This window comes from Lepidochelys kempii, chromosome 26 (assembly GCF_965140285.1).
Source record: "Lepidochelys kempii isolate rLepKem1 chromosome 26, rLepKem1.hap1, whole genome shotgun sequence".
NCBI lineage: Eukaryota > Metazoa > Chordata > Testudines > Cheloniidae > Lepidochelys > Lepidochelys kempii.
This window is the reverse complement of record NC_136405.1, coordinates 7,101,480-7,116,418: the sequence shown is the minus strand read 5'-3', so window position 1 is coordinate 7,116,418 and position 14,939 is coordinate 7,101,480. Positions and strand designations below refer to the sequence as shown.

General features: G+C 42.9%; 1 protein-coding gene across 3 annotated transcripts in view; it reads right to left on the bottom strand.

Moving 5' to 3' along the window:
• LOC140903535 (zinc metalloproteinase-disintegrin-like NaMP) overlaps positions 1–7,987 on the bottom strand; it is a 50,067-nt gene extending 42,080 nt beyond the window's left edge. For 2 of the 3 annotated variants that reach the window (XM_078850640.1, XM_073324946.2), the window contains exon 1: positions 7,815–7,987. In XM_078850640.1, coding sequence (XP_078706766.1) covers positions 7,815–7,866 — 52 coding nt within the window. In that variant the 5' untranslated portion in view covers positions 7,867–7,987. The remainder of the gene's footprint in view (positions 1–7,814) is intronic. The other variant, XM_073324945.2, reaches the window with a different exon arrangement.
• Between the last annotated feature and the right edge of the window lie 6,952 nt (positions 7,988–14,939).

The window sequence follows — 14,939 nt, the reverse complement described above, 5'->3', positions numbered from 1 at the left end:
TCCACTGCTTTCCCTTCATCCACAGAGCCAGTTATCTCGTCATAGAAGGCAATTAGATTAGTCAGGCATGACTTGCCCTTGGTGAATCCATGCTGACTGTTCCTGATCACTTTCCTCTCCTCTAAGTGCTTCAGAATTAATTCCTTGAGGACCTGCTCCATGATTTTTCCAGGGACTGAGGTGAGGCTGACTGGCCTGTAGTTCCCAGGATCTTCCTTCTTCCCTTTTTTAAAGATGGGCACTACATTAGCCTTTTTCCAGTCGTACTTAACTATAAGTCCAATGGGACTTAAGCACATGCTTAAGTGTTGTCCTGGATAGAGATGCTTTCCTGAGTCAGGGTCTACCTTAGTTTTTAATCTCTTTGCAGCAGAGAACTTCTGCATATTGGGTAGCATCTAGTGTACGATTAAGTACTATTAGCATAAAACATAATAGCTGTAACAGACCAGTTGCATAGGGGTCTTCTAAGATAGTTCCTTCAGGAAGAACTTGATTGTTCTGGATTGCTACAGATTCCTTTGTGATGTTGATCATATATGTGGGAATATACACGAGTCCCTCTATCTTCCTATCCCAGGTGGCTGCTGTGAATCTGTTACTCGTACATTATTTCCATCTACCATGATCTCCCTTTCAACAAGCTTTGAGATAGCAGAAGCCATATGACTGATGCACTGGACCAGCGGTTCTCAAACTGTGGGTCGGGACCCCATTTTAATGGGGTTGCCATAGCTGGGATTAGACTTGCTGGGGCTAGGGCCCAAGCCCAAGCCTCACTACTCAGGGCCAAAGCCCAAGCCCCACTATGCAGGGCGGGGCTCAGGTTATAGGCCCCCTGCCTGTGGCTGAAGCCTTGGGCTTCAGCTTTGCCCCCTTCAGGGTGGCGGGGCTCAGGCTTTGGACCCCCCTCCTGGGGTCATGTAGTAATTTTTGTTGTCAGAAGGGGATCGCGGTGCAATGAAGTTTGAGAACCCCAGGTCTAAACTATTCCAGAGAAGATCGCGCTTTGTGTCCTCGAAACGCTATTCTGTATCCACAGAACAAACAGCTCAGCTAAAACTGCTGAAATGCATTCACTTTACTTTATAAGGCGATCAGAAATAGTCTCACAATGGGAAGGAAGGCCCCTTTATTATTCCCCGCAGAAAGAGGCTGCACCTGGCCCCAGAGTGTTCTGGGCCAATGGGCAATATGTCTCCTAGTTCTTGCATTGCTGCTGCTAGAAGAAGCTGCCAGGCTGGGGAAATATGTAGTCGCCAAAAATGTTATCCTGTGCTGCCTTCTGAGCAATATTAGCCATTGTGTTTGTGACGGGCTGGATCACAGAAACCCCCTGGGAGCTGCCACCTGATGTGCCAAGACTACTTCTGCCCCTGCCAGCGTAGGACTCCAGCACCCTGTCTTGCTCAGCCAGACACGCCAGTTTGCTCCAACCCAGAGCCAGGGTTTTTGGGCTCCCCTCGGGGGAGACACGCCTGTGTCCCCCAAAAGGGAAAGAGACCTTGATGCAACTGCGGGCTCACAGTTACCAGCTATGACAGACCTTTCACTAGCCAGCAAAATTCCCCCCTGCCCCGTTCACTCAGGTTGGGTTTGCTTCCAGCTCCAGAGTCTTTGGGCTTTGTTCTCACCGCAGGAGTCACCAGGACCCCCACTTCCCACTCCAGGATACATGTCTCTGTGCACCTCTTCCACTCCATTACAGCCAGTTCATGCTTCTGGGTCTTAATAGCTTTGTCTTTTAAATCCAGGGTTTGCTGGTGGGCAACCTTTTCTTTTTCCAGGGCAGCCTTTTCCTGGGCAAATTGCACATCAATTTCCATTTGTTTTCCCTTTAGACTGTCACTCAATGAGCTGGGATACCACAGAGGAACCCCCTCCTGCCAAAACAGGCACCCCTTCACTCTTGTCTAGCTAAGTTAAGACACTCCAGTCAGCTTCAGCACAAAGAAAAGGAGTACTTGTGGCACCTTAGAGACTAACAAATGTATTTGAGCATAAGCTTTCGTGAGCTACAGCTCACTTCATCGGATGCATAAAGTGGAAAGTACAGTGAGGAGATTTTATATACACACAGACCGTGAAAAAATACACATTGTAAGGAGAGTGATCACTTAAGATGAGCTATTACTAGCAGGAGAGTCGGGTGGGGGGAGAGAAAACCTTTTGAAGTGATAATCAAGGTGGGCCATTTGCAGCACATTTCCAGGAGTTAACAAGAACATCTGAGGAACTGCGGAGGGGGGGATAAACAAGGGGAAATAGTTTTACTTAGTATAATGACTCAACCACTCCCAGTCTCTCTTCAAGCCTAAGTTAATTGTATCCAATTTGCAAATTAATTCCAATTCAGCAGTCTCTCCTTGGAGTCTGTTTTCGAAGTTTTTTTGTTGAAGGATAGTCACTTTAAGATCAGAAATCGAGTGACCAGACAGATTGAAGTGTTCTCCAACTGGTTTATGAATGTTATAATTCTTAACATCTGATTTGTGTCCATTTATTCTTTTATGTAGAGACTGTCCAGTTTGCCCAATGTACATGGCAGAGGGGCATTGCTGGCACATGATGGCATATATCACATTGGTAGATGTGCAGGTGAATGAGCCTCTGATAGTGTGGCTGATGTGATTAGGCCCTATGATGGTGTCCCCTCAATAGATATGTGGACACAGTTGGCAACGGGCTTTGTTGCAAGGATAGCACAGACACAGAGGTTGGAGCACACCCATCTTCAGTTCACTGAAACAGATGCACTCAGCTCAGGGGCTTCTTCGTTAACAGAGACTTTCACAGCACCCAGTGTTCAGCCTTTCTGGGCAATTTACGACCTGTGCAGTTTTAGCTTCTTCTGATCTTCCCTCTTACTTATTTTGCTTCCTTTTCTGTCCCTACTTCCCTTGCCCAAAATAAGCAAACAGAAAATAACCAAACAGGAACCACTTTGTCTGTTCTCCAGCCACTACACTTAAAACTTACTTAAAATCACTACCGCTACCTCAAAGCAATCTGCTGTGCACAGATCCTGCCCGACTACACCACTGTGACGGGTTGGATCACAGAAACCCCCTGGGAGCTGCCACCTGATATGCAAAGACTACTTCTGCCCCTGCTTTCCTGCCTTGCCAGCTTGGGTCTCCAGCATCGTGTCCTGCTGAGCCAGACACGCCAGTCTGCTCCAACACAGAGCCAGGGTCTGAACCACATCCCCCCAAAGCTGCAGGCTTGATTGAAAGCAACTTAGGAAATGTGCCTGTCCTTGACACTCAGATGCCGAATTCCCAATGGGGTCCAAACCCCAAATAAATCCGTTTTACCCTGTATAAAGCTTATACAGGGTAAACTCATAAATTGTTCGCCTTCTATAACACTGATAAAGAGCGATGCTCAACTGTTTGCCCCTGGTATTAATGCATAGTCTGGGTTAATTAATAAGTATTAAGTGATTTTATTAAATAGAGCAAGTAGGATTTCAGTGGTTCCAAGTAGTAACAGACAGAACAAAGTGAATTACCAAGCAAAATAAAATAAAACATGCAAGTCTAAGTCTAGTACAGTAATAAAAATGGAATACAGATAAAATCTCACCCTTAGAGATATTTCAATAAGTTTCTTTCACAGACTGCAAAAAGAAAAGGAGTACTTGTGGCACCTTAGAGACTAACCAATTTATTTGAGCATGAGCTGTAATGAGCTGTAGCTCACGAAAGCTCATGCTCAAATAAATTGGTTAGTCTCTAAGGTGCCACAAGTACTCCTTTTCTTTTTGCGAATACAGACTAACACGGCTGTTCCTCTGAAACCTTTCACAGACTGGACACCTTTCGAGTCTGGGCACAATCCTTTCCCCTGGAACAGCCCTTGTTCCAGCTCAGGTGCTCGCTAGCAGATTTCTCATGATGGCTGCCTCTTTGTTCTGTTCCACCCTCTTTATATATCTTTTGCATAAGGCAGGAATCCTTTGTCCCTCTGGGTTCCCACCTCTCCTCAATGGAAAAGCACCAGGTTAAAGATGGATTCCAGTTCAGGTGACATGATCACATGTCACTGTAAGACTTCATTACCCACTTGCCAGCATACAGGTATACAGGAAGACTTACAAGTAAAACAGAAAGAAAAGGAGTACTTGTGGCACCTTAGAGACAAACAAATTTATTTGAGCATAGGCTCATGCATAAGCATGCAATCAATCATCATTTTCCACAGATTGCATCTGATGAAGTGAGCTGTAGCTCACGAAAGCTTATGCTCAAAGGTGCCACAAGTACTCCTCTTCTTTTTGCGAATACAGACTAACACAGCTGCTGTAGTAAAACAGAGCCATCTACAGTTAATTGTCCTGGTTAATGGGAGCCATTAAGATTCCAATCCACCATTAATGGCCCACACTCTGCATAACTACAATAGGACCTTGGAGTTATAGTTCATATTTCTAGTTTCAGATACAAGAGGTATATATTTATACACATAGAATGACCACACTCAGTAGATTATAAGCTTTGTAATGATAACTTACAAGAGACCTTTTGCATGAAGCATATTTTAATTACATTATAGTCACACTCATCAGCATACTTTCACAAAATCATACAGAGTGCAACATCACAGTGTTGCAAAGTGATCTGAATGTAAATGACTATGCCGTCCCCACTACATTAGAATGACTAATACTGGTACCACGGAGGTTCAGCCAATCCTAACTGCTGGATCAGAGTATTATGGCTACTCTGGACCAGTTAGATCTCCATATCCCTATAGGTTCTTTGTCACCAATCCAGAACTGAGTCATGAAATAGTCTCGAATATCTATAGGAAGAGCCGCTCTTGTTTCCCAAGGTGCTCTTGTTTCCTCATCCTCTAATCCAGCAGTTCTCAAACTGTGGGTCAGGACCCCAAAGTGGATCGTGACCCTGTTTTAATGGGGTCACCAGGTTTGGAGTTAGATTGTCTGGGGTCCGGGGCTGAAGCCCAAGCCCGAATCCCACTGCCTGGGGTCAGGCTTCAGCTGGGGGTGGTGGGGCTCAGGTTACAAGCCCTGGGGTTTCACCTTTGGCCCCCCAATTGGGTGGGCTCATGCTTCAGTCCCCCCTCCTGGGGTCGTGTAGTAATTTTTGTTGTCAGAATGGGGTCACAGTCAATGAAGTTTGAGAACCCCTGCACTGGACGACAGCTACTCTCCTGTTTTGGACAGATCATGCCCAGTGTGGATCATATACTAGTACCACTGTGATGTGGTGTGCAAGCTCTTGATATCCCTGTCTGTAGCATGGAACCATGTCCAAAATTCATTAGGATCACTCGAGTGAAAGGGCATTAAGATGTGCAGAACTAGAATCTGGGTCTGGGTCTCCTGGGTCCAAATTGGAATGAAAACAAAAAAAAAATCAAAGTTTCCCAGAAAATGATTGGGGCGGGGGGCAGACATTGTATTGGGCCATTCAAAACATTTCATTGTGTTAAAGTTGAAATGCTTTGTTCTGATTTTTGACTTTTTAAAATGTTATGCTGTATCATAATTTATAATATAAACTAAAATACATTTTGAAATGAAAAGTCATTTCAACGCATACCTTCAAAAGGCTTTGTTCTGAAAAGGTCAAAACGCTTCATTTCAACTTTTGTTTTTAAAAAACTGAAACTTTGTTGAAATTGACACATTCCCATGGAAAGTTTCTAGTTCAATGACATGTTTGACTCGCTGTGGTGGCATTTAAAATGGACTGGGCAAAGCTTTGGCAAATATGCTGAAAAGTAGGGAACATACATGTCCATGACGGAGGTGGCAGGAGAGACATCTTAGATGACCCCAATGGCCTTTTTCCATCTCCCCTTGTGTACGTGGATATGTTGTAGTCTGACTGTGCAGTAGTGAAGTACGTGCTAGAGGTATTGTGGTAATGAAGAGCTTACTAAGGGTCAGAAGAAGAATTTTTCAGCTTCTGCACTGAAGAACATCAGTGTATCATGACCTGATTTTCAGAGGTGCTCTGCACATGTGACTTCTCTTGAAGGTGTTCAGAGTCTCTGAAAATCAGATTCTGTCCTATGAGACATCACAAGGCCTATATACCACATAGGCCCCCTTTAATCCCGTTGCAGGGGGGTGAATTTCACCCTAAAGGACAAATTTTCAAGGGTTCAGCACCTACATTTGGGACCAGAATTTCAAAAATAGGTCGGCTCCTATTTTAATCACATAAATAAAGCCCAGATTTTCCTAAGTGCTCAGGACCCCATTGTGACCCTTGTAGCCAGATTTTCAAAAGAGCTCAGCACCCAGCGAACGTTGCGTTCTATGGGTCTGATTTTCCAGCTACTCCATTTGAGAAGTACTTCCTTATGTAAATAGTTTCAGTGAAATCAGTGGATCTCTTCAGTGAATAATAGGACTACTTGTGTGGGCGAGCACTAATCAGAGAGTATGAGTTGCTGAAACAGCCCCTTGTTTGGTTTTGTCTAGAAGAGGAAAAGTCTTTGAGTGGTGTCACTGAAATCAACCTAACCAAAACTTCCTATTGCAGATTCAGGGTAACGCCTTTAGCTTGATTTTTAGCAAGTCAAATTACAGCCTCCGTTGCTCAAGTTAGGTTGGGTTTCGCTAGGTAGCCTGATCTAAACCTGACCTTTTCTCTAGTCAAGACAAGCCTTATGGTTTAATACCTTTGTGTTGTATTTCAAATGTGGATTTTTAGCTACAAGATTCTGGGTATGTTAAGTAAGCAGTTATATTTTGTTCTGTTTCTAATAGTTTTCCTAGAGTCAGTTCTTCAGAGTGAATGTTCGGTGTCATCTTGTTTTGCTTCAGGCATGATTTTAACTCAGTTTTTTCTGAGCAAGAAGTTTAGTCTGGATCTGTTACAACAGGTTAAAAAATTGGTGATAAGGCGTAAATAAATACTGCAATTTCCCAACCATCTTAAATCAGGAATTAAGACCACCAGTTAGTGTGGATCTACATATGAAAATGAAATCTGTTTGATCAAGATATATAAAGTCTCAAGGGGAAGATTTTCAGAACTCTTCACAAGAAAATGCATATAATTCCATACACACTTCTGTTTAATTCTATACATAATATATGTGTGCACTGAAGACCATTACACGTCCAAGTGACCATGAATCGCGTGTGCAAATTTGTGCATATTTGTGCATGTCATGTTCTGAAAATCTGCTCCTGATTCAAATAGCAAGCAAGCAAGAATACACTCAAAAACTAATGTATGGCACCTCATATAGAATATGGTTAAATAATTATACTTACTTACTATTGAAAGGATTTAATATATAACTATTTAATCATATTCCGGGTGATCTCAAGGTATTATCCTGGTGCTACATAAATATTACATGTTTATCATTCTATTTCAATTGCAAGTAGAGGACTTCTGTTCATTTAATTCCAGTAAAATTATTTCTTTTACAATTAAAATGTTGTAAATGCAACAAATTATCCAAGTTGAATACATTCTCTCACAATTGTTGAAAAAATGGCTTTCTCACTTCCTCAGAACAAACTTGTTCCAAGTCTTGAGTCAATCTGTGTCCAGTTTAGTCAATCGGGTAAATATTTTCTTTACTAATCTGCCTTTCTCAAGAATTTTAATGATTACTTGTTAACTTGAGTCGTGAAACAAAAACCTCTATATTCAGCAATGCCATTGTCTTCAAGTGACTTCATCTGGTGTGAGTACAACAAATGCAATCATGGTTCTTCAGTATCAGCCACCTGTTAATAATTAAAAGCTTACAAAAGCTATAGAAACTTATCTGTCACTGTACTTAGCAGCGATTTGATAAAAGGGGAAAAAACTTACCTCGGTGTTGAGAAAGGAGCAAAACTGTAGAAATAAGAAATACTTTAATCATTTCAGCTAAGCCTGGAAAGCGGTGTCCTTGCTTTGAGAAAGACTGGCCTCTAGCTTCTTCCTACTTTAACCTGCCCTGCCTTCTGCAGTGAAGGAGGGAGAATGAGTCCTTCAGCTTTATTCTTGTTCTTACATGAGGAAGTGTTTACTAAAGGTGTTGCACAATTTTCAAGTTACAGCAATGCCACTGCATGCGGAAGTTCCTGCCAGTGAGTTGGTGTCACTTGAATTGTGATATATTGATTGCTTCTTTCAAATGATTTCACAGACCTAGTGCCTATCGCCAAAGGGACTGGAGTTGTCCGAAGACTGTTTGTTTTTATTTAGCCTGGCTGGTAGAAAACAGACATGGCTGCTTACAATTCTTTTTATGCCATTAGAGTTGGGATTATATGTACATTCATGCCTTCATGTGTAAATACAGGGCTAGGGAAGAGAGGATAAGAGACTGGAATGTTGAGCACCTTCCTTCCAGGGAGAATTAAAGATATGCAATGGATTTCAGCACCACAAAGATTTCAGGTCCTGACTTATCAGCATTTAATCAATGTGAATTTCAGTTTGTGCTGATTAACATTTAACATGTAAGGAAGGGTAGGGCTCTGAGCAATAAGTAAGGGGAAAGTAATGGCCAGTCTACGAATCATTTCCATTTTATAAACACTGCACTCGTGTCCCCTCCCCCATGACGCCTGCATTAGTGATGTTCGTTTTGGGCTGATGATGTAGATTCATAATTACAGAGGATTTGAAGATTGGGAAGTGAAAATGGAATTCATGATATAACTAATGAGAACAACCAGGAAGTCAAAAATCTAGAGGGAAAGAAACAAAGTAAGTTTCTACAACTTAAAACTTGTCTACGCTGCAAAGTTGTACTGCTTTAACTATACCAGTGTAACTTGCTTTATGCCAGTTTGGCTTTGAGAAGTGTCCTAACTATATTGGTATAAGGACAGGTTTCAGAGTAGCAGCTGTGTTAGTCTGTATTCGCAAAAAGAAAAGGAGGACTTATGCATCCGATGAAGTGAGCCGTAGCTCACGAGAGCTTATGCTCAAATACATTTGTTAGTCTCTAAGGTGCCACAAGTCCTCCTTTTCTTTATATTGGTATAAGCCATCTTTATACAATACAACTCTGTCCACACTCAATGTTTTTTTTCCCCCCTGCTATAACAAGATCAGTAAAAATCCCATCTCCTAACAGAAGTAGTTTTACCAGTAAAGCTTTCAAGTGAAGAACAGGCCTTACTTAGGTGTTTACACGTAGATTTAGGTGTCTATCTTGAAGCATCCCCATTTGGAAATATTGGTATTAACCTCCATGTTTTTCAGTTTTAACCCTTGGTTAAAAACATTTGAGAACATGTATTTGATCTACAGGGTGCAGTGAGAGTTCGGGGTCGGTCTGTCTGTCTGTTAATCAGTATTGTAAGTCTCAATACACTGAGCTTTCCTTAGTAGAGTCTAGTTTCACAAGGATTAGTAGGACAAGTCCAAGGCTGATTGCAATATGTAAGTCTATCAGTAGAGGTAGAAATTTAATAAAAACAGATTCCAAGACAAGGGCCCAATTCTCTGTTGCCTGGTACTTTTTGTAGTCATTACACTAAGCTAAAGGTATTGCAAAGTGGGTGTGTAACTCTACCAAATTTATTAGAGCATAAGCTTTTGTGGGCTACAGCCCACTTCATCGGATGCATAAAAGGGAACATATGGTAAAAAGATATATATATATATATACACACACACATACAGATAAGTTGGAAGGTACCATACAAACTGAGAGGCTAATTAGTTAAGATGAGCTATTATCAGCAGGAGAAAAAAACTTTTCTTGTGATAATCAAGATGGCCCATTTAGACAGTTGACAAGAAGGTGTGAGGATACTTAATTTAAGGAAATAGATTGAATATGTGTAATGACCCAGCCATTCCCAGTCTCTATTCAAACCCAAGTTAATGCCAAGTTCTTGCCAGCCCAGCATCTCCTCCCTTTTTCTCTACAGCTAATCTGTAGCCCAGTTAATTCAGTGGAAGTCTTGCTATTGTCTTCAAGGGACTTTTGGCTCTGTCCCTTAAATCCTTCCATAAAACCTACATCTTCCATGAAGCCTTCCCCTCTCTTGGTCTCCCTGCATTCGCCTAGCTTACCCTGTTTGGTCTTAGTTGTATTAAGGTCCAATCTCACAAGGTGCGGAGTCTCTCCTGTAAGACTAACCAATTTATTTGAGCATAAGCTTTCGTGAGCTACAGCTCACTTCATCGGATGCATACCATGGAAACTGCAGCAGACTTTATATATACACAGAGAATATGAAACAATACCTCCTCCCACCCCACTGTCCTGGGGGTAGGAAAAAACATCTGGGGGGGGGGGGGTAGGAAAAAACAAGAGGACCTCTTGTCCTCCCCTCTAGTCCCCCCTCCCCCCCAGATGTTCTGGTTTAACTTGGATTTAAACTTGGAGAGTGGTCAGTTTGGATGAGCTATTACCAGCAGGAGAGTGAGTTTGTGTGTGTATGGGGGTTGGGGGGATGTGAGAAAACCTGGATTTGTGCAGGAAATAGCCCAACTTGATTGTCATGCACATTGTGTAAAGAGTTGTCACTTTGGATGGGCTATCACCAGCAGGAGAGTGAATTTGTGTGGGGGGGTGGAGGGTGAGAAAACCTGGATTTGTGCTGGAAATGGCCCACCTGATGATCACTTTAGATAAGCTATTACCAACAGGACAGTGGGGTGGGAGGAGGTATTGTTTCATATTCTCTGTGTATATATAAAGTCTGCTGCAGTTTCCACGGTATGCATCCGATGAAGTGAGCTGTAGCTCACGAAAGCTTATGCTCAAATAAATTGGTTAGTCTCTAAGGTGCCACAAGTACTCCTTTTCTTTTTGCGAATACAGACTAACACGGCTGTTACTCTGAAACCAGTCTCTCCTGTGTGATACTGAGTCCCCTCACTTCCCACTCAGGCCCATTTATAATCTAAGGAAGGGCCTTAGATCACAAACTCTTTGAGGCTGGGATGCTTTCTGTCTTGTGGAACAGCATATGCATAATCTAAGTAGATGATCATGAAAACTCTGTCCTAGGTCCCTCCCTCTATTCCTTCCTTCCCCTTTTATTTCAAAGGAATTCATTTATCATTACAGCTTCCTGCCCAATTCGGCTAGGTTTACTGTATTTTGTTTACCTCATCCTTTTACCGCATCAGTGCGTAAGAGGAATAAGACTGACACCGCACACGTTGCAGGAGAAAGCTTATGCCCAAATAAATTTGTTAGTCTCTAAGGTGCCACAAGTACTCCTTGTTCTTTTAACTTTTCCTAACAATTTGTCTTAATAGGGGCCCGATTCCCCATTGCCCTGCATCTCGAGTCACAGAATCATAGAATATTAGGGTTGGAAGAGACCTCAGGAGGTCATCTAGTCCAATTCCCTGCTCAGACCAGGACCAATCCCAAGTAAATCATCATTTAAGTCGTCATTTGCACCCATGCAAAGTGTGCAGTGTAAACGATAAGGCAAAGCAATGGAGGATCAGGCTCTGTTATCAGACTCTTCTTTTAGAAGATGTTCCTTTCTCCTTTAAAATCAAATCAAGGTGTGGCTTTGCAAAGGGGCAGCAAGTGGCCTCAGAGCAGAGAAGGAAGCAAGACTGTGACTCAGGGCTTTTCTACACGACCAAGTTTTGTTGACAAAACTTATGTCGACACCCAAAAGACGACAAAACAAAAATCGCCAAAGGGTTTTCACACTTGCTCCCTCTGTCGACAGATCACATCCACACTGGGGACACCATCATCGACAGGGTGAGCAATGCACCGTCGGAATGTATCCCACAGTGCAGTGCGGGGAGGGAAGAGCCGATCACTGGGCATCTTGGGTTTCTCTCAGAGTTCTCCCACAGCCCCCTCAGCTGCTGAGAGCAGAATCATGAGTAGCTCTGTGAGCTCTCCCTGCTGAGGAATGGCAAAACAGCCCAGCAGCCTGTCCCCCTCCCCCTGGCTGCTGCTGTGTTCCTAGCGCAGGGCAGAACAGGAGCATTCCAATGATTTGCCCTTTGTTTGTTCCCCAAAGGGAGCAGCACACAGGTACTTCCCAGAGCTTTGAAAGGGGAGGGGTGCATCAGGGCAGCAGAGATCAAAACACTGAGCAGAGCAATCAGGGCAGGCATTGTGGGATATTGGCGGAAGCCAGTTCTGTCGACAAAACAATCAGCAGTGGACAATAAAGGGAGAGGAAAAGACAAAAGTCTCTCGTAGGGGTGGAAGTTTTTTGTCGCCAAAACTGGGCATTTTTCGTGACAAAAGCCCCATTGTAGTGTGTACGCTCTTGCTGTTCTGTCGCCAAAAGGAGGGTTTTGGAGACAAAACTTGGTAGTGTAGACAAGGCCTCAGAGTCACAACCTACATTCTGGTCTTCCCATGCTCCACCGAGGAAGCACCCTACTCCAGGACTACATCTAGGACAGCATACTCACCTCTCTGCCCCAGCATATCAGTGCAGCCGTGCTTGCCCGTGCACTGGGGGAGTGGAGCAGAGGCTTACTCCACTCCATGCCACCTGAGGGGTCTGCTGTCCATGCTCCAAACGCTGGTATAGCTAGCCAGTGCAAGCAGGTGAAAGGGCCGGTTACACCTTCTTGGTCCTATGTGTTGCCCTGCAAGCTGGGTCACAATTTGGTCCTTAATTTTAATTTGGGGATTCACCTCACTGGGAAAAGTTCAGAAGAGAACATCAGGCACATCCCTTTTGTCTTTATTTATTTATTTATTTGCAAAGCGGGAAGCAGAGAGAGTTGAACCTGGATGATGCTTGTGCGATGGGGTCCGATTGCTTGTCACATACAGCGCATACTGAACGCTTTACCTGATCTTTCCTATCGGTCCAATCTTGCGACCACTGAAGTCGATGGGAGTTTCCCTTTCAGCTTTTGGGGCCTGATGCAACAAAAACTTAAGTTCTTCAACCAGGAATGCACCTACTTTGCATGAGGGTGACCAAATGTCCCGATTTTATCGGGACAGTCCCGATATGTGGGGCTTTGTCTTATAGAGGCACCTGTTAATTCCCACCCCATCCCGATTTTTCACACTTGCTATCTGGTCACCCTGCTTTGTATACATGTAAGCCTCTACAAAAGATACAAAGCAGTGAAGAATCAAGCCTATTAATGACTTCAGCAGAGTCGCTCTGTATTTACCCCCTGTGTAACTGAGATGAGAATTTGGCTCTTTTGTTTTCTGTGAATACAACTTCCTTCTTCTGACTCCTACCACACCTGAGTCACAGCTGATAGAAAATACAAGGGTTCCTTTGTGTGATATACCCCCGCTGACATGTGGAGGTTACAGAAAGGGCCTATCTGGTAAGTGATTGACTTCTTACCCACAGGGGACAGGAAAGAATTTCCCACACCTCCAAAATACTACATTCTATGATTAACCAGGGGCATTTTGCCTTTGGCCTCTGTCTGAAGCATCAGGTTTTGGCCACTGCTGGAAACAGGACTCCAGACTTGATCGACTAGAAGAAAACAGCTTTCATTTCTAGTGATTTGGTCCCGTAAGCCGAGTGCTCTGAACCTGGTTCTCCACTTCATTGCGTCTGTGTGCAAAGTGAATGTAAGAGTGGATTAAAATTCTACAAAACTTTACACCCGCTTTGACCTGGTGCAGGGGCCAAATTCTCTGTTATGCCAGTTTAATTCAGAGTGGACTTGATTTTCATTTACATTAAGCACCCTTTACACCGCTCTGATAGTGTAAAGTGCGTGTGAATGTAATTGAAGCCCACTTTAAGGTCCTTTTACACTGCCTTAGTGTGAATGAGAAGCTGGCCCAGTGAATCTATTAAGAATAATATCTAGCTGTTATATAGCACTTTTCATCAGTTGATCCTAAAGTACTTTACAAAGGAGGTCCATATCATCGTCCCTCTTTCACAGATGGGAAAACGGAGGCACAAAGAGGGAAAATGACTTTTCCCAAGGCCATCCAGCAGGCTCACGGCAGAGCCAGGAACTAAAACCAAGGTTTCATGAGTCTCAATCTGGTGCTTTAGACCCAAGGCAACAGAATTAACTCACAGTTACTCTGATTTTCCTGAGACTAAAATATGGCCCACAGATATCCCTCCTGCTGTACTCTGATGTCTACACTATACTGTACTATTCATAAGCTCCATGCATCTTCCTAGAACTCTGACATGATAATAGGTTCTGGTGCTAGAAGCGAGAGGCCATCTGGAAAGGCCCTGCCAGCCACACTTGATCTGTGACTCTAACACTTCCTATCTACCCATATGGGCTTTGTTGGAGAGGTAGGTTTGGTAGCATTATGATAGATTAGAAAACACAAGGGAATGTTAATATTAAAGCTGGTCAAAATTTGTATTGCCAAAAATGTTCCCACAGGAAAATGTAGTTCTGTCAAAATTGAAATTTTCCATGGGAAACTGTCTGTTTCCATTTTTATTTATTTTTTTTTATTTTTGGTCAATGTTCCTACGGGGAGAATTGAAGTTGAGGGGTGGGGGGGGATGTTTTGAAATGTTGAATTGTTTTGGTTTGATTGAAAATGTCAAAAAAAAATCCAATTTGAAACTTTTTGGAATTTTTTGTTTGGTGACAATTTTCAATATTTTCCATTTTTGTTCCAACTCCGAATGGAGAGTAACTTTGACAGAGTGAAATTTCCCACAAAAGGAAAATTCAATATTTCTAATTAATGTTATTTCCCAGATAAGTGTATGGAACTCTTTGAGTCTGTGATGTCTATGAGTCTAAAGAGTCTATGAGTCTCTTTGATAAAATGCACACTAGTGCACAGGGCCAGTACCAAGGTCTATGTACCACTTAAGGCTCACTTAAACCCTATTTTGAGGTCTGTGGTGGGAGATACCTTATACTGGTCCTCTGTGACTTTTTTACCCCCACTGCAGACAGAGCTGTAGTTACTAATTCGGGCATGAGGAATATGAACTCATCATTCCTAGAATATGATGCCAAGGATCCCAAATACTGCACATGAAAGCTGCCTTGAATGGAACATTCTTTTGTTTGTTT